Source organism: Paramormyrops kingsleyae, chromosome 1 (assembly GCF_048594095.1).
Source record: "Paramormyrops kingsleyae isolate MSU_618 chromosome 1, PKINGS_0.4, whole genome shotgun sequence".
Lineage (NCBI taxonomy): Eukaryota > Metazoa > Chordata > Actinopteri > Osteoglossiformes > Mormyridae > Paramormyrops > Paramormyrops kingsleyae.
Window position 1 is genome coordinate 23,592,810 of NC_132797.1, and position 24,326 is coordinate 23,617,135.

At 41.8% G+C, this 24,326-nt stretch overlaps 1 protein-coding gene across 1 annotated transcript in view; it reads right to left on the reverse strand.

The window, feature by feature from the left end:
• The window catches only part of LOC111837818 (F-box/LRR-repeat protein 7-like), a 63,457-nt gene that overhangs the window by 26,646 nt on the left and 12,485 nt on the right, over positions 1–24,326 (reverse strand). Inside the window, exon 2 of the mRNA XM_023800174.2 lies at positions 22,197–22,289. Within this exon, the coding sequence (XP_023655942.1) occupies positions 22,197–22,289 (93 nt within the window). The remainder of the gene's footprint in view (positions 1–22,196; positions 22,290–24,326) is intronic.

Here is a 24,326-nt window from a genome sequence, read left to right on the forward strand (position 1 = left end):
TATTATTATTATTATTATAATCCACCGTATGCTCTTTAAAGTCCGACAGGGCACGACTTCGAAAAAAGGAGTGGATGCTTTTCAGCTTTAGCTTTTGACATCCGGGACTAGAGGAACGGAGGAAGAGGGGCTGCTGGCAGTGATCTATAAACCAGTGCCTCTCCTCATGCGCGTACCCGTTCGTTTCAAGTTAAAACCCAGATACGTTGCCAAGAAATACACTGCGCCGGCTTTGAAAGCGTCTGCCAAGCGAAAATTCGATAATTGCAATCAGAAAAGCAATTGAAACTTTAATTTCTGTTTTTTTTTCCGCGCTGTCAATGAAAGTTATCGTGTGTTCACGTCGTGCCTCTGATGCGCTTTCCCGATCGCCATGCACGTCTCATCCCGCATCGCTGCGGTATCCCAGCTCCGTGGGTGGGTCGATCTAAGGGGGACCCTATCCAGCTGTTTCAAAATGCTCCCTTTTATAGAAACTGAAAGATAGAAAGCTGGGATTCTGGGGAAAAATATTCTTGTAAATGAAATCTCTTTTGAGCTCTGCCAGTATCTTGCTGTTTAATAGAACGTATTCAGTGCATACAGATAGTTGACAGTGACGTACCATAAGCAGAAGTAGTACACTTTCCGGCACCAACGGTATGAGTGACCTTATGGAAATGTTCGCGATAAGTATTAACTTCTTAGTTACTTGTTAATGTTTTTCTCTTCAAAGCTATCCGAAAGTAAACCCTTTGGCAGAATTTAATGTGTTGCTTCTCTTAAAGTACAGACAGTGTACACCAAGAATATACACATGACCTTGAACCCATACCAGTACACCAGCAGTGTTTACAAATGCACATCTGCATTGGTAGAAATATATTGTCTTTATTTTATCCTGTGCTTGTCTACTATGCATGTAAAGGTTTTGCACCAGGTACTTTGGACTCAAACTCAACGTCAAAAATCATGAAATTAAGTGAATCAGCATCTCTACATTTTCAACAGTGTGATTGAATGTGTTCCCTGCCTCGTGCCCTGTGCTTCCTGGGATAGACCTCAGGCTCATTGCCACCCTGGACTGGATAATTGGTTGGAAAATAAAAAGCAATTAAACTTCATTAGCTAAAATATTTCGCAAGAGCCATTTGTCTAACGCAGTATGAATTCAGTAACTGCACTTTCAGTGAAGATGAAAGGTTTGGAACGTTCTGAGCATTCTACCTGTCCAGGGTTCCTACACCTAGCAGCAACACATCTTGCCCAGACATGGAATCAATAGGGCCCCATTTAATCAAAACACACATAAGAGCAAAGGTCTAGGACTATCAATGTTTGTTTAAAGATCTTTGAGAAGCATCAGCTTCAAAACCCATTGAGTCTGGCTTCCCACAACGCCCAGATGGGACCCTGCGGTGTTTACACCGTGACCAGCTGAGCACATCTAAGAGGTTCTGGGTAGAGCCTCACATGTGGGAGGCCGGAGCACGTCAACACGCATCTGGTGTTGCTTTTTGATGTGAGCGTGACGACCGATACTCTGCTAACAGAACCGGTGTGATAGTGCAGCAGCTGCATGCTAAAGAACCTTGATGGCAGAGAAGATAAATAATTACTGCAAGAACAAGAAGGCTGGGCCAGTAAGGTGGCTCAGCGGGTAGTACTGTGGCCGCTGCTGTCTAAGCCTGCATGGAATAATAACAGGAGAACGTACGGGGGAGCTTTTTCCTCCTGATGTATTAAGAAAAAAAAAAAATTAAATATTGAGTAAATTTTGATTTGATGGGAAGGGTATGTTGGCAAGGCCTAGTGGTACCTCCAGAACATTAAGATTGGGGGGGCCATCAGGGACTAGTTATATTTTTGGGGGTGGCCACCTTTGGCCAGCCCTGACATCCAACCCTGGCATTGTCACACCCCCACACATGTAATGTATCTTAAAGCCCTAATTGCCCTCTTTAAGGAACAATCGGACTCAATAAGTCAACAATAGTCAACAATGGTGGCATGTACAGCATGAAAGATATGAGCAAAAAACCTAATGTCCTCTACAGAGGAGAAAAATTTACTGCTGGAACTAATAAATAAATTTGTCTCTGCAGGTTAGGATGGTATGCCTGTGATCAGAAGGTTACTGGTTTGAATCCCAGCTTTGGCACATTTACCTTTGGGCCCCTCAGCCTGGCCCTTAACCCCTAATTGCTCCAGGGACTTGCTGATCCTATTGATTAAGTTGCTTTGGATAAAAGTGTCTGGGGAATAATTTAAACATATAAATTTAAATCTTAAATCTTTTTTTTTAGATAAATACTACACTATGAATTTTTGCTCCATAGTACAAAATATACCTGTTTAAACAGTCAGGTTTGCTCTAGCTGTCCTAAATAAGCTGTTTATTTATGTTAACAAATTTGTCATAGAAACTAGTGTTGTCGCCTGTCCAGTAACAGCATATTGTATGAGGTTTCTGTGCTTGTCCTGTTGGGGCAAATTTTGTGGGACTCTAAAGGCAATAACACGTGGGAGATTCGTGCTCAGGTTTGGCTCTGGGCTCTGATCTCCCCCAGTACACACACTAAAGAACGTTTCTGGGACCACCAAGCTGAAACATCTGTAATGCATGAGGCAAAGACCTCCCCTAAAAGTTCGTTCCCTTGCTGTAAGCCCCAGCTGCAGGCTGTGTAACTCCAGCGTCTGAGTAGAACTTCCAAAATACCTGAATTCCTAAAACACAGAGAAAACTCATCATTGGGTATACACTGCTAAACTGGTGTTTAATTAAATCAGCTCACATCCTATATTATTCTAAGCATTACCACTGAGTGTCAGAGATGCAGTTATGAGAGCACTTCATGGTGATCTGCTCTGGATCCTTAGTATACATCCCATAATACCGGCAGTCTCCAGCCTACTTATGAATGGACTGCAATAAAGCCTGTTAGATTAAAAATGAACATGAATAAAAAAACATTGCATCAATTCAGCAGTGCATTGGCTTGAGGAACAGTACAGTACTGTATGTAGTTACTTTTATTATTACTGTGTAATAATAACAAAAACCATAATAATAATAGCATTATTATTATTAAATTATTATTTTTCTGACTTACCTACAAATTTGACTTAAAGACAGACTTAGGGTGTTATGAGAGCATGGTGAACTGTTCTGGATCCTTGCTGAAGGCCACAAGAAACCAGAGGTGGAGATTTCAGATCCAAAGAGTACAAATCCAGACCGGGATTTTGTTTCACCCAACCATCTGAGAACTCTGTGACTGTGATTCTTTATACTCAACTGGTTAGTTGAAACAAAATCTTGGTCTGGACTTGTACTCTCTGGACCTGAAATCTCCACCCTCTGCAAGGAACAAACAGTTTACTTGAACAGACTCTGCAGAAGGCAGTGGTTTTGCTTTTGATCACACATCCTGTTCATTGTGGGTTTGACTCATGAAGAGGGTTATAAATGCAAAGGAAACCTTATGATACCACACAGATTGGAGTAATATTCAAGTATTTGGTGGGATGAAAGTATTCTACCTAATTTAGGCCAGTGGAACATGTAGAATGGCATTGGGGAGCCTTAGTGTAAAGGTGGTGTATAAATTTGGATTTTGGGGTATTCGACATCATACGGTTTATGAGAAAATGAGGTGTTTCCCTCATAATCCTTCTCCAAGCTATTCCACATATCCTTGTAAATTAGAAACCAATTTTTTTCCAGGGTTTATAGGCAGTGCATCACATTAATTCTACCCAGATGACAAGGCGTTCTTATGCTGTCCAAACTAACAATTCATAGAAGAATCTTACTATTAAACAGCACATTCTGGGTTTTACAATTCATCAATAATTTTGCATTCAGTCAGCTTTATTTTATTGGAATGGGTGATTTGCTTGTGGATTTCTGTGTGTTTTGTGTATATACATTATGTGCAACATGAACTGCAATACTCTTGAAGATAATAGTTAATGTTAAATAGATTTGTACACAAATGGCGCACGTAAGCTTTCATACAATAACAATACTGGAAGTCAAACTTGATTACTCATTCCTTTCTGAGTTTCTCATAACTTGTGCCTTGGTTATGATTAAATGAGAAAGTTGCAGTTAAAATCAAGAACTGATTCCCATATGGTCAGAATATTTTTGATAACTATAAATGGGAAGCAAGGCATTACCATTAATGTTCCATACCCACCTGTCCTCTGCAGGGTTGCAGGAGTCTAGAGCCTATCACAGAAGCTACAGAGCAAGGCAGGGAACAACCCAGGATGAGGTGCCAACACATTGCAGAAGAAAGGCATTACAATGTACAAATGTGCAAATGACTCACAAACGAGAGGTCAGAGCTGGTTTTCGGGAGGGTTGGGGCGTAGCTGGGAAAGTCAGCTGATCGGACTTGTGGTGCTGATTAATTTTGTTTATCCTTTGTTTGCTGCATTATTTATAAATTGTGTTTTGCTCCCAGTTAATCAGACCAAGGTGCAAGTGAAAGCCAAAAGTCTGTCGTCATACGTTTGTTTGTTTTTCCATTCTGTTTGCATCTGCGGAAACTGCTTCTTCATTTTTAATGTGGGCCAGTGTGTTTTCTGCTGAATGCTGTGCTCCACCAATGGTTCATGACGAAGAAAAGCCAAACCCACAATAAACTTCTCCTCATGGTTCTTTTCCCAACATGACTGATGTGGGCTGGTGCACTGAATAATTATGAGCAATGCTCCAAAATATTATTATAAAAGGGTTTCAGGTGTACAACAGTTGGTTTGTGGCTCTGTGGGTTAGAACTCTATGCCTGCGATTGGACGGTTGCCAGTTGAAATGCCATTGGGCCCTTGATCAAAGCCCGTAACTCCTAATCGTTGCAGGCACAGGCTGGACCTGCTTTCTCAATTGTATGTCAATATGGACAAAAGCATCAGTACCACTTTACAATAAGGCTCCTTTGTTATAACTTGCTTAAAATTGTCTATTAATAATTTACAAAGTGTTACAACCTAATTAATAACCAGATTATAAACCATTCCATAAACTCTTTATATGGGTAGTCTTATTGTAAAGTGGCACCAAAGCATCTGTAAATAATAAATAAACATCATTTCATTAATCTTTTTACAAACCTATTTCCAAAAGACAACGTTACGGGTAAACTTAAAATGAATATGAGGTAACAAGTTTATTAGCCCTGAATTTTAAAGCTCAGCTCACAAATATGGTACAATAAAAGAAAAGGTAAATACTGAAATCCGAAACAAGGGAACACGATGTGCCACAATGCAAAACAGAATCTGTCCTCTGAGCGGGAGACCAAAACCCATCTGAGTGATGACAGCACTGCCACAAACCAGGTGTCATTCAGCAATAGCCTCCTTTCCATTACGGCTCCCCCTAATTTCCATTGACGGAACAGCGTTCGCTCTGTCTGCAGCGTGCTCCGGTTAAGACTTGGAGTTATCCAGATGCTGGGTTTGCTCATCCAAACCCAAACTATCGTCGGAACAAGTGGTTTACTGTTGGAGCAGATACAACCTAAATACTGCTGAAGCCCAATTCATTTGGACTAAATCAACAAGCGGCACGATTCAGTGCCACTGCGTACTCTCCCTGTCTAGCAGAAATAGACACCCCACAGAAGGTACATAATAAGACATTTATAAATACACTAATTAATTGTGCAAATTTATGAGTGCTTTGTGATTACCAAAATCATGCCTCCAAATATAGTTTTATATAATAATTTCTAGGGTTCTTTGTTGACTGATCTTTAAAAAAACATAACGATGTGATCTGGATTCAGGCTCAGCGCCTGATGATGGACAGCTGAAGATCAACAGGCATAAGGATCTTTTTCTTGGGGACACTAATAAATACAGTTCAGTTCTATGAACATTTTTAACTCGGCAGTTTTGTCAGTTGGCAAAGATGCAATCCTATTTGCACACATTCAAAGGAATGACTGATGAAAACATTGTCTTTGTTTAATATTTTATTTGGGATCTGTCAGCTTTTTGACAATGTACTTTAAATGGTTATTACTCAGGTTTAAAATAGAGTGCAGGTGGAAATCTGATACTGGAGTAAAACCCTGATAAATTGTCAGCATATAAAGCTTGAGCAACAAAGGAAACAGGCTGGTTAGAAACACTAAATTTGCACAAGTTTCCTCTAGGCAATCTATTTCCTGCTGCAGTTCAAAAACATGCTACTAGCTGAATTGGTGTCTCTCCTATCGCAGGTGATTTTGTTCATGAACGCGTGTATCCTGTGAAATGGGCTGGGGGTGCTAAGACAGACCCCTGTGACTCTGTACTGGATAAGGGGGTATGGAATATTTGGAATGTTCTGTGGATACAGTAAAGACAGTGAACATTACAGTGGAATCTTGGGTATTAGCTTAGCATTAGACTAGAGTAAGAGTCCAGATTAGATAACTAAGCCATGAGTTAGTTTAGCATATAAGTTAGAGATGCACTTATCCAGGAATCAACTGCTGCTTAGAAATCAGATTGAAAACACATAGAGATTGTCAAAAATTAGGGCTCAATAAGGGCAATAAAATAAATCTATTTAGCTCTAAGTACTAACACATATAAATGAGGTAATGTAAGTATTTCAGATTTTAAACAAATGTTTCAGACAGTAACAGTTGTAGATGTGCTAAAATAGTTAAAGCAAACCAAGACTTTATACATCACGTAATTATGCTACAGAGCTAGACAGATTAGCCATCATCTTCATGTTCATATGTTGAAAATATTGTGCTGGAAACATGGCTGCACTCTGCTTTTTGTTGATTTCTATGCTGACCTCCCTGGCTTACAGAGTAGCATTGGCCTTTAATGTCTGAATTCTCCAGGGCTTCTTACATCCTGATGCACCTCAGCCTTTCCTGAAATTGCAAAAGGCATCACAGTTTAACTTTCACATCCATCGCTGTCAAATCCAAGAGCCAGGAGACTCTTCACTGCATGCTAAAGAATGCCACTTATTCTGAAGGACGTCTGTAAAATATTCAACCATGTAAAAGTTCAAAAGTAAACCAAGGTTTCCATTGGTCCATCTGTTTGTGTACACTTGTCCAAGCATTCTGGCTTAAGATGGATGAACATGAAGACTTGGCAACTTTTTGAAAAAAAAATGGACTTAGTGAATATTGCTCTCAGTTTATTATAATCCGTTCTAGCTGGATATACAAAGCTACACAGACGTATTGATTCACCACAACGCTAATAACTATGAATCAGGCAGGTGCAGGTCTAATAAAGAGTTGAAAGCATTTGATAGTTTCACAATTGTTGTGTTTGACTGAGGACCAGTGACATCAATTAACCCAAATCTAGAAAGAGAATCATAAATTGTGAGAGTCTCAGGATACTCACATGTTTATCATATAACTGGATATATCTCAGCCTGACGTTAGGGTTTTAGGGTTTTTCTTTGTTAGATGATTCTGCATCGTGAGCAGGCTATGATATGACACTCTCCATAACTTTCCAACTGACATGACTGTACACAGTTTTTCTTTCCCTTAATTTTTTTTAGTTTTGCATATCATGGTTCAATCAATTAATGTGAACTCAAAACCTTTTATTCTTGGTTAACATATTACATAATGGATTTTTCCCCTTTTGTTCTTAATCTGTATCTCTTTTCCATTTTCCAAAAGCACTGTATTTAAACTCTTTACTCTATGTGTGTGTGTGTGTGTATAGTCAGATGAAGTCTGAAAGCTATGCATAGTCCAATGCTTGTACAGCTCACAATTCATTACAATAATGGATTTCTTCCCCAAGTGTACATCTGTGAACCATTCAAAAGGATCCTGTAGTATTCTTGTAGTGTGAAAGTAGTAGATTATAGAAGTGGTACTCTGTGATTCCTTGAAATGATCATCTGTTTGCCCATAACACCTTGTTCGCTTTAGAATCATAGCAGGGCATCCTCAGAGAAACATCAGAACCTGCGGGTGCCGACCTTAATCATTTTCACCAGACGACTCTACCGGCACAGCCGCCGTCTCAGTTTTTGCACAAAAGTCAAACAGCACGTCAGCATTCATTCCGCTTACACCTGCAACTAATTTCTTACAAAAGGCAATGAGGCTTCATCCGCTAAAACAAATGAGTTCTCCGGCTGAAACAGCTTTCAACATCACTGGTGATCGGGGTTGGGGGAGAAGTAGGGCCTGTTTGGCACGAGAGGGGCCATTTTCTCCAAATGCTCCATTGCATTAGCGTTAAGTCCTCCAGACTTTTTAGATATGGCTTAATTAAATCAGGCTCTTAGAAACGAACAGGAATGCTATGTTTCCACAGGCGACCGCGTACAACAATACATCACACGTCGTTTGTCACGTCAAACCCCAGCAAGAAATGCTTTCTTAGATTATACATAAAGGGCTTTGTGCTTAATGCTTAATGTAATTTTTTTTCTTTTGGGGGGGGGGGCTACGGGGACAGACAGTAAGGGCCTTTCAAATCATTGATATCATGTGATATAATGGCAAATGAGGTGTTTGATATTGGAAACGTTTCTTCAGTATGTACCAAATTACTCACCCCATTACTCTGGTAAAAAAAAAATGCAACATAAATAGTCTGTCTATTATTTTTACAGTGTTGAAGCATGTGATAAATAAAGCTGCTGTCCCTTTAAAATTACCCTTGAAAATGACCCCAGAACTGTGATTTTTTTTTTGCAACACAAAGTGCATCCATCCAGGGTTAAGCCTAATAAAAGCTTTATTGTCATCTCAGCCATGTTCAATAAACAATGAACTGAAATAGTGTTCCACCTGGACCCACTTTACAGCATTCATGACAGGACAGACATTACAGTGCTCAAGGAGCACAAGGCAGGGGAGCACCTTGGACAGGATGATGGGCTATCACACATATGGGCTATGTAGAGGTGCTATTTCCCGATTTGGCCAGCAGGCGTTGCTGGTCATCCTTATTTCTCCTCCCTGCCTCATTGCCCTTCAGCCCTACTGTGTTTTCCCTGCTCCCTGGACCACTGCATAGCTCTTATGCGTCTGAGGCTGGTCATTGGTTATTGGTTTTCTGTTTTCCCTAGTGATTGTTATTAGTTATCTTTGCTTCCCTGTTTTGGTTTGCCCAGCTTATGTCCTGTTTGATGTTGGTTTTGCTTGTATTTGTTATTATTCTTTCCTAATGTAGTCAGCCCTCTGTGTTATGTTCCCTAGTTTCTAGTGCTGTGTGTTTGATGTTTCCTAGGTTCAGTCTTTGTTAAGGATCCCTAGTTCTGTACTTGTTTATTGTAAGTTACTCCACCTGTCGCTTGTGGCAACGTGCCTCTGGAGAAATAAAACGCTACAAGTCTGTCAAGAAAAATTAATGACAGTTGAAGAAATATAATTAAGAAGAACAAAAAGTTTGTATTCTTTCTGACCTGCCCCTTTTGCCAGAGTACATTCAACAGTATAATCTGAGGGGGGGGGGGGGGGGGGGGGGCATTCAGGATACAATATTAGGCAAATTTAATTCAAACTTAAATTTTCCAGGTAGGCTTATTGAAGCAGGACCTATTGGTAAGCAGGACCACTGAAAAATAATTGTGGATGACTGAACCCTGTCATGTTGAATCCTGACAAGGAAATGTGGAAAAATTGAAAGGAAACATCATTAATTTTATTGAATCCAGAAAATATTCTCGTTACCCACTTTCTCTCTCATGCAGTTTCTAATAAAAAAAAATACGAATAAGAAATTGATTTAATTTTCCACTCGCTCAGTACTACCAGTGTTTCATATTTAATCTTGGCAGAGACAGAGCCAGTGGATATATATACACTATTTCCAGCGTGCCCCGTCGCGGAGAAACCCGACAATCCCTGATTGTGAGGTTTTGTTGGGTTTACACAGCACCATCCCCTCATTTTGTCTTCCTGTTATCTGTGACCAGGGCACTTAGCATCAGCAGGGCTTGTTGAAACATGCCATTTTCATACTTTATTTCCTGCCTAGCATTCAATTGTATTTTCCCCCACTGCTCCACCACATAGCACAGTCTGTGTAAGAATGCTTTCGGGCCTCTGACAGAGGAATAACATGGGAATTGACCTGACAGGGATACCACTCTCAGTTCTCAGCGTCAGGGGAGTACTCCAAGTTCTGGCTCCATATACGTTTGTTGCATCATACTTCTGTCTCACCCTTGACCAGATCCCTCTCTTTGCCTGGGCTCAGGGGAGGCATTATGGGTAATGTGTGTTGGATGTACATATTGTCCTCCAGCTGTGTCCATTGACCCATGAGTACTTTGAAAATAGTCCACAATAACAGCTGTAAATGTCTGAGATTATGTCACATGTGAGGGCCAATGCGATTGGCTATCCTGATACAAATAGAACCTATTTTGTCCTCCTTGTGTTCTTCAGCCAAGGGGATGAGCTTATGAGAAAGACACAGGTCACATTCTCCTACAAATGAGGGAAACTGTTGCCACTATCTGCCCTCCTACCCCGTATACTACAGATGGGATATGCCCATTCTCCTCTGTCTCCTGTGACCAAAGAAAAAATCTTTTATGAAGTCATCTATTTAAGGAGTATTTACAGTATGCAAATACTAGTTAACATTTGTATTCATGATGGTCATTTATACTGATTACTTTATATCACTAATTTTAACAACTTAGCGATAGTTAGATAGCTAGCTAAGTAACATTGTTACTGGTAATTGTGAATATAAAGAGAGATTAGTTTGTATTTTGTTGACACTGACATATTTGCCTTGCTGACAACAATCTACATAAGTCTATTTAAAATATTAAACCATTCACTGACGGCTGGGTAAAGACAGAGCATCGCATCATGTTGTTTTGCTTTTCTTTAGTAAAGTAGTTTCTGAGAAAAAACTTTTCCTGAAATAATGGCTTATTCTTTATCAATGGTCAGATGATGATATGTTGCCTGTAGAGTTTATGCTCTTCAATGGTCTAATTCATTTCCCTCAGCTGCAGGTTTTCCTTCACTGTTTCCTATGCTAAAATCAGGTACATCTCTTATACATCATCTGTGAAAGTGTAGTGGTTCCAAGCCCGTTCTCACACAACTGACCGCAAGTCATAGCTGAAAATGCTTGAGAATGTCATTTCCAGAGGGCAAATCTCTGGCCGCCTCTCCGCTATGTGACGCACAGTTATAGCTCAGTGCAGCCAATTAAGCCTGACTGAACTGTATCACACTACACAGCGTGTGAAACGCGAGAAGTGAAATCGCAGACTGCCAAATAACTTAAAAGTACATCTACCAGCCTACAGTGCAAAAAGCTAATTGTCAGTTTGCACCAATCCACACATGACCCTCAGTGAATCTAGCTTCAAATTTGTTGTTATACTATAAAAATAACTTTTTTTTCTGAGAATTACTTTTCAAAATATCTACCTTTTTATATATACACTATATGGACAAAAGTATTGGGACAACTGGTCATTGTACCTCCAGGTGTTATGATCTGCCCGTCCAAACCTCTTGTGGCCACGCCCCCCTCGTTAACCTCGTGTGGAATCCCCGTGTCATCAGCTGTTTCAAGTTGTTTTCATTAGTCTTGTGCATTTAAGTCCACATCAAAGTCTGTTTCCCTAGTTCTGTCATTGTAGTGTTATGACGTTTTCTGTCTTGTCTACCTCTCCAAATGTCTATTTATTCCCGATTCCTCGCCGTCCTCACCTGCTTCCCTGGTCCGTGCTCTGCACGATCATGACACCAGGAACATTTATCACATCTCATTCTAAATCCATAGGCATCAATATGGAGTTGGACCTTGTTTTGTGCACTGGTGCATAGTCATGCTGGAACAGAAAAGGGCCTTCCCTAAACTGTTCCCACAATTTTGGAAGCATAGAATTGTCCAAAATGCCTTGGTATGCTGAAGCATTAAGAGTTCCCTTCACTGGAACTAAGGGGCCTAGATCAACTCCTGAAAAACAGCCTCACACCATTATCCCTCCTCCACCAAATTTTACAGCTGGTACAATGCAGTCAGACAGGTAACGTTCTCCTGGCATCCACCAGACTCAGATTCATCCAGGTGCCAGACATAGAAGCATGATTAATCACTCCACAAAACACGTTTCCACAACACTTGGCATTGTGTTTGGTGATGTGAGGCTTGCATGCAGCTGCTCGGCCATGGAAGCCCATTCCATGAAGCTCCCAGCGCACAATTTTTGTGCTGGGGTTAATGCCAGAGGAAGTTTGTAGTTACTGAGTCAACAGAGCTTTGGTGGCTTTTACCCACTATATATGCGCCTCAGCATTCAGTGACCTCACTGTGTCACTGGCTGATCTTCTGTTGCTCCTAAACGCTTCTACTTTGCAATAATACCACTTACAGTTGACTGTGGAATATCTAGCAGGGAAGAAATTTCACAAACTGACTTATTGCAAAGGCAGCATCCTATGACAGTACCATGCTTTAATTCACTGAGCTCTTCAGAATGACCCATTCATTCAGAAAAGTTTGTAAACCTATACCCGTGGAAATGGGTCTGAATGAAACACCAGAATTAAGTGATCAAGAGGTGTGTTCCAATACTTTTGTACATATAGTGTATCCAGCAATTTCCCCATTTTACCACTACAAGCTTACTAATGCCTGTTTAAGCCCAAAAATAATGTGATGTACCCACATAATAATGCTTTATAATTAAGTCAGCCATCAATTCAACTAAACCCATGTACATTTCACATACATTTTATCATAATAAAGCTTGTCTAATAAAAACCAATAGCAGAATTTTATTTACTCAACCAAAGACAAACAAGCGGGAGTTTCTTTTAATATTTAACCATTTAAATGTTCTACCCTTTAATATTTTTAACTTAAAATGAAAAGTCTGTTTGCCAAAGGTCTTACCATTTTCTTTGTTTAATTAGCTCTACAATCAGCATTAGGAGGAAAAACACAAAAGCTCAAGTGAATTCAAACAACTTTTTGAAAACCAATAAAGTCTAAATGGTGTAAACTCCTCCTGCCTGACCAGTATGTAAATGATATTACCTTTTACTACACCTAAAGTGAATTACAGCTGGACGAGCAGCTTCTGTCTGAGAATGTCATCAGCTTCTCATAATCCCGATAACAGGCTGGAAAACTGCATTTTACTACCTTCAAAACCATATCACATGAGAGTTCAGGTGTCTATATATAGAATGCCTTTCCAGACAAGTTTTCTCAGAGCAGAACCTTGGAGAAATTGAACAGGTGGTATCTGAACATTGAACCAAAACGGAACATATTTTTGTGTCCAGACCGAAATTCACTTTAATCCACTCCTCACCCCCCACCTCTCAGGATGAAAATCTTTGGCCCTCAACCACCACCACCCCACACCTCACCCAAATGGATCGTCTGCTCATCCAACAGAGAGAGACAAAACCTTACCAATAATTAGTGATTTAATAGAATCGGCCAGGAACCTCCATGAGATAGATAATAAGGTTCTTTGCCACCTTGCCAGTGAACAACTTTTACAGTGTCCACCCCCCCCCCCCCACTTATAATCATGTATCATATAAAACATGTAAATCCCTAGTTTATTTTCTTTGTAGAAGTAGCTATCACTGTGCATATGGTTGGAGGCCCCAGTCCTACATTCATACAAACCTGTTGCGCTTTCGCGTGGTCATGGTCGGACTACCCACCAGGGGACCCCCAAGACCTCTGACACAATTCTAACACTGTTAGCTATTCTAACACTGTCTAACACTGCAGCATACCCAAATGCCCACCCTAGGACGGCATCCTAGTAATTCCACTGACCTGACACCTACTGAGACCACCTACACAAGCTCTTCAGAGCTGCCCATTCAATTAGCAGCGCTGGGTAACACTGGCTGCATGTTTCTTGCAGTGTTTTGCCCAAAAGAGCAGTGGACAGAAAGCATGGCATTATGGGTAGGACAGTTCAGTTCAGAGTGTTATTCCTGTGGCTGTATTCTCTCAGATGTTTGACACAATAAAAGGAGCTGTACAGAACTCCTAAAGGGGATTCCTCTACACCTTTACATACTCAAGCCTTCCTAAACCCGAATGTCTATGACATGGTAAGTGCATGCAATTTATTGTATTGATGTTTTCCACAATGACCGCACAAGTCATCAGACAGCACAGCCGTGACAGACAAATCAGCATGCTGAGAATTTATGACGTTCCATAACCAGAGTAGCATAGAGGATGAGTGATTACGTCTGCCTGAGGAGAAATCAAGGTGTCTTGGTGTAACACACACACAAGCCCACCTGCCTGTGTCCCAACCAAGGACTAGAAAAGTGTTAATGGCTCCTGTGTTTACAGCTGGCCATTCTCGGGTTACATTGATGGGCGTGTTGTTGAAGCAGCAGGCGGGGCAAAGCAGAGACTGATTAACGTGTGTGGTAGGGGTCATGGGGGGGGGGGGGGGGGGGGATTTGGCGTCTCCAGAGTGAGTAATAACTCCCGCTTAACTGGCAAAAAATGATCTTTATCAAAACATGGGATAGAGAATTATGGCCAGCCCACTCTCTCGCCCCGGGCTGCCGTCCTCCACAAACATGGACACAATTACCCAAAATTCCCAGAATACCTCCATCTGGTTCACTGCCGATACATGGGGTACGACACCTTACTGGCTGACTTGTGATACGCCACTGTGCATGTGCTTGGGGGCATCTGTCCTTAACAAAGGTCACTGAAAATACCCTCAATGCTGTTGTTTTGATTTCAGAGGCACGTCAATGGCCATTTGCATAGTAGTCTATAACCCTTCATTGCAAGCTTAAAAATGTATCTAAACTATAATTTTGCAGGCTATTTTATTCTGAAGATCAAATGTGTAATTGTCATTCACAGTGTTTCTCAACCCAGTGCTTGGGGCCCCCAGACCATATTTTTGCTCCCCCCCAGCTCCCAGCACACCTGTACCAGCTATTCGGTGGTCTGGATATTTCATTTGTTCTTGATTGTTTGATTTATTCTTTATGTTTTTGGTTCAGATGTGCTGGGAGCCGGGGGGAGGGGGGGGGGAGCTATAACTGCGTATGTACTGTCTGGGGGTGTCCAAGGACTGGGTTGAGAAACAGATATGTCACTTCAGGCAGCAGCTCAGGGGGTAGCAATGTTGCGTCACACCTGCAGGGCTGGGGTCTGACTCTGCTCTGTGTGCCTGTGGAGTCTGAATGTTCTCCACAGGTTTCCTCCAGATTCTCTGCACCCCCCCCCCCCCCCCCCCCATTTGCCAAACACAAGCAGTGTTGGCAGGCTCCTCCCTAAATTACTCAGTGTGTCCTACAATGGACTGGCATCCCATCTAAGCTGTGCCTCTGGCTTGTCCCCTATGCTTCACGGGATTGGCACCAGCTACCCCCCCACCCCCACCCCCGCCAGCCCAATGACTTTGTACTGGATACACAGCTGAAAGATAGATGAGTTATAAACATTCATTTGCAGCAGGAATTCCAGCAGAATGGCATTGTATTCTATAAAGTCTGCTTTGTATTGTAGTATGATATATTTTTCAAGAGAAGTGCATCCCCAAGGAAACCGCCCAAAGCAGGGAATAGGGGGGAGGGGGGGCTATTGTCTGAGATCTGTTTTTTGCATTCTATGAGAACACCAAATCGCAGAGACTTACAGCTTGAACCCACTTTTCAGATTTTTCTTTTTTAAATCTGACAGTAGACTTGATGATTTATGCCTGGGGAGGTCACACTTTATCTGAAAGCCAAGTATCTCCATCTTGAAATGAAATCACTCAAAGTCTGCTTCTTCTCTTGACCACGGAGCATAAATCTTTAGTCTAAAATCTAAATGACTTCTCTTTTTCAAAAATAAGATCACCTTTCATCAAAATTAGCTACTGGCATATCCCCTGACAAATATTTCAAGAAAAGTTTTGACCTTGAAGTTTTTAATGTGGTTTATAAATTGTCAGTCTTGTTGGTCTACTGAACTGCTCAGTATGACTCCAATGCAGGTTCAGACGACGTGCTGAAACGTGTGAATACTACCCAGGATTTCAATGTGGTCACAGAAGAGCCGTGAAGTGTAGCAAATCCCCAGATGACTGACAGCTAGTTTACAGGGCGCTTGTGCTAATTTCCACGAGGGTTGCTCTTACCTACCACTGTTGTTACTTCCTGGGAAACACAAAAAAGAGCAAAGTTCATCCTTCAATGTACTGTGTGCAAATAGTAAATATGTGGTCATTATATATCAATTGAGTTTATATATATATATTAATGTTAGTATAAATTAAGAGGTTTCTTAAGCAACTGAACATTACAAATGTTAAACATTTCCTGACATTTCATATATGAGCAAACCTTCATATCTGTATAACATATATGTTTTACATGTTACTTGACAACAATATAAAATGTGCAGTATATTTATTGAAAATATTTCCCAGAATCCTCTATTTTGTATAGTATTTATTTAAGACTATTTTGATTATGTATGTATATTTATATGCATGTATGTATGTTATTTATGTCATTACGGAGGCAGCCACTAAATTTCGTTGTATGTTATGTAATGCCCCTGCAGAATGACAAACAAAAATGCCTGATCCTTCAGGGCTACCTTTTGGAATATTTCATGTAACCATGGAAACAATTAATGCTTCAATCCTTGATGCCTGCTAACACTAATGTCAGTGTCTTATTCGTGAGTCTGTTAATGAATATGGCTGCATTGGTCTACATTTGAGTTCTTACAGGCTGATGCCTTGGTCGGTGAACCTCTTTGGTGGGTCTTAAGTAGCAGAAGACCTAAATGGACTGCTTTGGACTGCTCAGCCATCTCCAGTCAAGGATTACGCCTGGACCATATGCTACTGTGAGATGGAGTGGTAGCGAACGATTACTTCCAGCTGGGCTAAGCCAGCCAAACTAATCAGACCCCTTTGCTGATAAACTCCATCCTGACTATTCTTTTCTTTTTTCCCCCCTTTCAATTTTGTTCAGCTGAAAAGCAGCCAACCAAAAGAGCCTCCACTGATCAAAGCCACAGAAGGTATCGACGTGTATGGCACAGCTGGCTTGTGGGCTTGATTGATCCCACATACGACGACTATTTCAGGGCTGGAGATCCAAAGATGGCCGACTGTGGTGGCTCTTTGGTGCTTTGGCACGATTCACAGCAAGATTGGACAGCTGGACCGGAGAGCTTATACTGAGCTCTTAATTTAGTGTTTAGCTTAGCTTTCTTCCCTGGGAAAGCCATTACCTTAGGATAACCTTTTTGGATTTTTTGACATTTAAAAGCATAAAAATATAAAAACTATAGCAGTTTTGAGGTGCCAGGGCAGCTTCACAGATATTCACAGAAATGCACATCGCAGGTTTTCTCATTTAGTCTGAAAGCCTGCAGGTAATGAGAGACAGAACGATCAATAACCATCTTACTGCTACTGGTGCAGCGATTCTAAAAGTCCTGATTAGTCTTCTGCTAATGTAGTTGCAATTTATATCTAGTGTAGCTGGCCAGAGGTCCAGTACCATTATAGGGATGCTGACTATGACACTAAGTGTCACATAAGGAAAAATCCATAAAGTTATACTGGCTGTGTCCTTTGTAATCCTCATTTTATTAAAATGTGTAGCCTGGGCTTGCAGCTGAACTGCAGATGCAGCGATTCCAGATTTCTTGTTTTGGAATTACAGTGCACAATTAACACACATAAAACAACACAGAAGGCATTATCTCACTTGAATTTTTTAGATAAATATAACCAAATTGCTTCTCACTCAGTGAACGCTGTTTCCGCAGAGAAAAACCACAATATAAAACAATGAAAACAGGAAGTGACCTTCAGGGTGTAATGATGCAGCCCCAGTCACAAAGTCAGCACTTCATACACACTTGCCATGAGCCTTTTTCAGATTCAGACAGTGCAGGACATAGGACATAGTGGGGATGGGCTGGGGGGGGGACTTGTGTCCCATAATATTTAAGTTGGCTTCTATTCGTAAATAGATCTTTTGCCTTCATATTTTTAATATCAAACTCCCTCCTAGGCTATTGCAGGCAGTCACACTGTCCTCTTCTACAATGTAACTGCACCTCTCCTCCTGCATGTAATCATACAACATTTGAGATAATTTAATATTTACATTTGCACCAGCACAGACCCCTGACAGTCTGTCATGCATATTATAATTGCACTTAGCACGGCTTGCATGCTATGCACTATATGTATACGTATGTTGTCTGCATTGTGCTTGTGTGAACTTTCTGCATTGTGCTGCGTGAATTTGCACAAACCTCTGTATTTACCACATGCCCCGCATTTACGCCTCTCTGGTTTGTATCTTGTGCCTTGTTTTTATTCTCCGTCTGTTTTTGCCCTAATTGTCAGCTGTCTATTGTCATGGTGCCTCCAACAAGCAAGCCGTGCCGACAACAAAGGTCCAGCAGCCTCGACTGTGTGCTGTTAAGAGTTCTGCTTCAGATGGACTGCAGTGCTCTCAGCACGCCCACTAAGTGCCCAGCTTGGCTCACCCTGACTGCAGTGCTCTCAGCACGCCCACTAAGTGCCCAGCTTGGCTCACCCAGACTGCAGTGCTCTCAGCACGCCCACTAAGTGCCCAGCTTGGCTCACCCTGACTGCAGTGCTCTGAGCACGCCCACTAAGCGCCCACCTTGGCTCACCCAGACTGCAGTGCTCTCAGCACGCCCACTAAGTGCCCAGCTTAGCTCTCCCAGACTGCAGTGCTCTCAGCACGCCCACTAAGTGCCCAGCTTGGCTCACCCAGACTGCAGTGCTCTCAGCACGCCCACTAAGTGCCCAGCTTGGCTCACCCAGACTGCAGTGCTCTCAGCACGCGCACTAAGTGCCCACCTTGGCTCACCCAGACTGCAGTGCTCTCAGCACGCCCACTAAGTGCCCAGCTTGGCTCACCCTGACTGCAGTGCTCTGAGCACGCCCACTAAGTGCCCAGCTTGGCTCACCCAGACTGCAGTGCTCTCAGCACGCCCACTAAGTGCCCAGCTTGGCTCACCCAGACTGCAGTGCTCTCAGCACGCCCACTAAGTGCCCAGCTTGGCTCACCCTGACTGCAGTGCTCTCAGCACGCCCACTAAGTGCCCAGCTTGGCTCACCCTGACTGCAGTGCTCTGAGCACGCCCACTAAGTGCCCAGCTTGGCTCACCCAGACTGCAGTGCTCTCAGCACGCCCACTAAGTGCCCAGCTTGGCTCACCCAGACTGCAGTGCTCTCAGCACGCCCACTAAGTGCCCAGCTTGGCTCACCCTGACTGCAGTGCTCTGAGCACGCCCACTAAGTGCCCAGCTTGGCTCACCCAGACTGCAGTGCTCTCAGCATGCCCACTAAGTGCCCACCTTAGCTCACCCAGACTGCAGTGCTCTCAGCACGCCCACTAAGTGCCCAGCTTGGCTCACCCAGACTGCAGCTTCTCCCCGCTGGACAGAGGGAGGAAGGAAGCTGTAGTGGAGACAATGTCTGCTTTTTGGTGAAAACAGCAGCTTTATACAATACCCTTTGGACCAAGCTTATCAGGTCCGTGTTCGGTGGCTCCTAGGGGCCGCAGCACAAACTCAGCTCAGTACAGCACCTAGTGAACCTGAGGTTTACAGCAGAGACTTTTCCCCTTAACTATTATTAATCATCTGTTTTTGTCTCTCCTTTGTGGCGTGAGGCTGTCCCGTTTACAATGACTTAAAATAACACTTTTCATTGTCTGCCAGTTCCGATAACATGCAAATCAATTTACAGTAATAGGGCCACATCAAGAAGTCTATTATTAGCTGTGTTTATCACCTGTGAAAGGCAGTTCCCATAATGACAGCACTACAGAGTGTTTAATCCCAGAAGCTGCATAACCAAAGACAGTCGGGCCTCATTTAAATGAGGTGATCCCGTTAAGTCTTCAGATGCAGGCACAGCGTGCAACCACTGCTTTAAAAAAACATATGAGCATATGGTAATGACATCAGCGAGCAATTAATTGTGATGTGGACCTTTAGCCTTATAATTGGTAGTCCTGCAAATCCCTTAAACCCTGGATGAGTTGTATCATCGTAGGTGTTAGATGATTCCATCCGCCTTGATGATATTCTGAGACGGTGTGATTGTTGCTCTCCATGGCTAGAATTGCATGAATTGCAGAGAATCTGTTAAACTTCATGCAGTGACAGCAATGCAACAAGGCATTGCTGGTTTTGTGGTTTAAAGGTACAATTATCAGCTGCCAGGAACAGTAAATGAATCTTGATCCTATATAATGACTAGGGCAAAAGAACAACTGATCCAATGACTGCACTCCTCATATGAGTTTGCCCCACCCTAAGACATCCGCACCCACCAATCCTATCTTGTAATATTCCTACAATAGATTTGTCAAGTAAAAATGCGTATTCTTGTATATACAATATTTACAAACATAGCAAGCCCACCAGCAAACGTGTTTGAGTAAACAGTGGTGAAAACAATATTATAATATAGCAAACTACGGGGGCGGTTTGTGATTCTGTGGGTTAGGCCTCTGTGTGGAACAGTAGGTTGCCAGCTTAAATCCCGTCCCGCACAGAATAGTCGCATCTGTGTTTGGCCATTGAGAAAGGCCCTTAACCCTCTGAAATGCTGACTGTGCTCTCAGATCCCAAGCTCAACCCTCAACTTCATGTGTGTGCATGTGTGCGTGTTTGTGTGTCTCAAAAGGAGAGCAAAATGGGACATTTGAAAAAAAGCATTCCAATGTACTTGTGCAAATGGCAAATAAAGCATTGCTTCTGCATACGACCCTTTATGGAAACCTGCCTCTCTCTTAATGATGACAGTATAGCATTGCGCAGAAAATCTTGCGCAGAAAAGTTTTCCCAGACTACACAATCTGTCTGTCTGTCTGTCTGTCTCTCTCTCTCTGTCCACATCTTCCCTATAGAACAGGGTTCTTCAACTCTGGACCTCGATTCCAAATCCAGGCCATGTTTTCTGTTCTCCCAGGTAGTTGTTTAATAATTACTGATTCTGATTGGTCAGAGGCTTCACACCTGACTGACAGGTAAAGGAAGGCTGGAAAACCAGCAGTGCTCGGACCTCGAGGACCGTGAGTTGAATAACCCTGCTATAGAAGTTCACTCCACAACAGCTGACAGAGTAAATGTGACCAGACTTCCATTACATTCATGAGTAGGACATTCCTCCATCTGCTCTCTTAAAAAAATATTTTTTTTGTTCCAAACTAATTTACGTTTAGCTAATATTCTCTAATAAATTTCTTTATAGCTTGTAAAATTATGGAATGAATACAAGCTCAGTATTGTTCTCTTAAATTCTGGAACATGTTCAGTCTACTGTTTACATACTGCAAACTGCAATCACTCAGGGTGGGTTTTCTTCACTGGGGTTATACAGTTGGATGTACAACCAAAGGTTTACAAGTTTAAAAAGGCATTTAAATACCACATTCCTTAAGAATGCCAAATATGGTAAATATCATAAAAAACCAGTAACTACTGTAACTGTTGTTAACTGAAAGCCAGTCGATAAGTTGGTGACATTAATGCAGTCATCCGTCACCTGTTTTAAATATTTTAAGCATAACTGGCACTTTTAGGGTGTCCCAAACAAGGTAAAGGCAAAGACTTACATAAAATATGTGTTAATCACATGTAATCATTATCTATTACAAAAATGGATAAACGTAGTAGTGGCATATACTCGAAGGAGTGGTGTGTAGCTTAGTGAGTTTGAGCCCTCCACCTTTGCTTGGACAGTTGCTAGTTCATATCTCACTCTTGACACGTTTCAATGTTGGCTCCTTGAGCAAGGCCCTTAAAGCCCAATTGCTCCAGAGACTGTCTGAATCTTTCGAAAATGTGTGTCTGATTAGATAAAAGAATCTGCAAAATAAATGTAACGTACTTTTAGGTTGTTCCAGTTAACAAGTTTAATGTTTAAAATTGCACAGTAAATGTGTTAATCACATGTAATCTGAATTTAGCTACTATAAAAATGCGCAGAGTAGTGGCAGTTAAACCATGTATTACATTTGTCAAAATGTTGCCACGTGACATATAAATAAATAGGAAACTTACCATTCTCTATACAGTGAATCCTGTGAAATACCACAAATGGAAAATTCCGATGTTCCTCGGGACTTTTTGTAACCAAGAACAGAGTCAAGAAATCACAAAATATACAAATTTGTCCAAAGATAGCCACTGTATGAAGAGCAGACGCCTACCTTCTTCAGTGCAGGCGTCCTTGGGGGTCTTTTCAGGCGTGTGGTCCGTACCTCCTGAGCTCACGTCGGAGGAGACACTTGAGCTGATTTTGCCTGTGGGAAATGACACGGCATGTTGAGGGCACCAGGAGTCTCACCATCACAATGCACATGGGGGGGGAACAGTGTTTGGAGCAGTGGGCTGGGGTTCTGTACCTGTGACCTGAAAGTCACTGGTTCAAATCCCAGCATAGGCAGAGTGATCTCATTGTTGGGTCATTAACCCTCAGTTGCTCCAACAAATGGTTGAAAAATGTGTTATTTTGGATAAAAGTATCTGACAGCCAGTTGTTGACTTTTAAAAAATATTCGAAGGGGGTGGGGGGGGGTAAAATCTTTGTGGGAGGTGCTATAAAATTTGCCAGAATGGGGTAGGGATGGAGTACCCCATGACATAATTTGCCAAGCGATTTGATGAATATGGTTTGCGTGACCCTGATTAAACTGTGATTAAATTGAGTTTGCTGGTGCAGTGACCCTAATATAGTCTGGAGGTTTTCCGTCACGTGAGTGAAACTACACAGAACAATTTTAGGGGGAATGGTGAGGGGGATGGTATGTTTTCAAAAGGGATGGTCTTTGTAATTTTTCCCACGGGGGCGGGGGGGGGGGGGGGGGCACCATCCACGTGCATCCCCTGACAACTTGTACCCTGATGACAGAGAGAGGAAGGAATCCGTAGTGGAAACAGTGTCCCCTTTGCCATTTTGAGCTGAGAACAGAAGCTACGTGTTGTTGATCTGAGCTCCTCAGTTCTACATTTGGTAGATAGATAGGTAGGCTCCCTTACCTCTGAACCCTCTCTGCACACACACACTGTCATACCTCCAGAAGTCCTAGCACTTCTTCACCTCCTTTAATCACATCAGGCACAAGAGAGCAGCTGTAAGATGCAACAGTAACACACAGTGAGCAGGTTGAACATGTTTTATAGTGTCTATCGGTCCTTTTCTCAAGGCTTTGGACTTGCATGGGTCTTGTCTGACTTGAGCTTGAAAATAAAAAGGGATTTCTGTGTTTTCATGCGCAGAAATGGTTTTGAAGGCCTTAACTTGAACATATTGGCAGGAAATTTTATTCTAGGGAGTTTAACGTTTTCCAATAAACATAAAAATATCCCTTTTCTGGATTCTTTCATGTTCCCCCTCCATTGAATGAAAAGAAAAAGGCAGAAAGCTAAAAAAGCGTCATCAAATGTAGTTTCCACACGTATTGTCAATGGCCATATGTAGGCTTCCGCTATCCTTAGCCAAGAAATAAGCTTTGAAAAGCCAAGACCTGCAGGGCACAAAAGTAATGGCTGAAAAAGGACAGTTCTGTCTTAGATCAATTTAATTTATTCTCACTTTTTGCCCAGAATCATAGCTGTTACACTAACTTATGTCATTATTTTTAAACCATGTTCATATTAAAATACACTTTATTTTTAATAGACTCCCTGATTTTGTCCAAAGTTAAATATATTATAAACAGAAGCCAGCAAGAGTCCAGTTTAATAGTTATGACATTGGGACCATTATTATTAATGTTTGATATTTAATGCAATATTTATAAACAATAAAAACAACAAAATTATTTTAAAAAATCATTTTTACTTTATATTTACTTCAAGCTACATAGAATTCTTCAATCAATTGTTTTTACATTTTTTATATACTAAGAAAATACAATATGGAATCAGCCTTTTGCAAGGGAGTGTACTTTTTTTTTCCTTTCTAATCAAAGACAGCCAAACAGGAAAAGCTCTCTGGGAGTCCATCGTGTGCCAGGTAACGGCATTCCTAGAATTTTCCGGATTCCTGCTTAAGAGTAAGACTGCTGCTCTGTGCTGTTTGGGTCTCGGTCGCAGCCCCTTGAAACAGGCACGTAGCCACATAGTAACATTGTGTTTGAACATCCCCATCCCCCACACCGAGATTTGTTTGCTACCTATCATACATACAGCCAGGCACTAAATCTACAGATTAGAACCCCCCTCAAAATCTACAAAATCTTCCAAGGCAACCCACCAGGGCAAAGAACCATCCAGAATTCCCTTAACATTCAGGGAAATAGGGAAAGGGAAATAGAAAAGATATTCCTTCACAATAT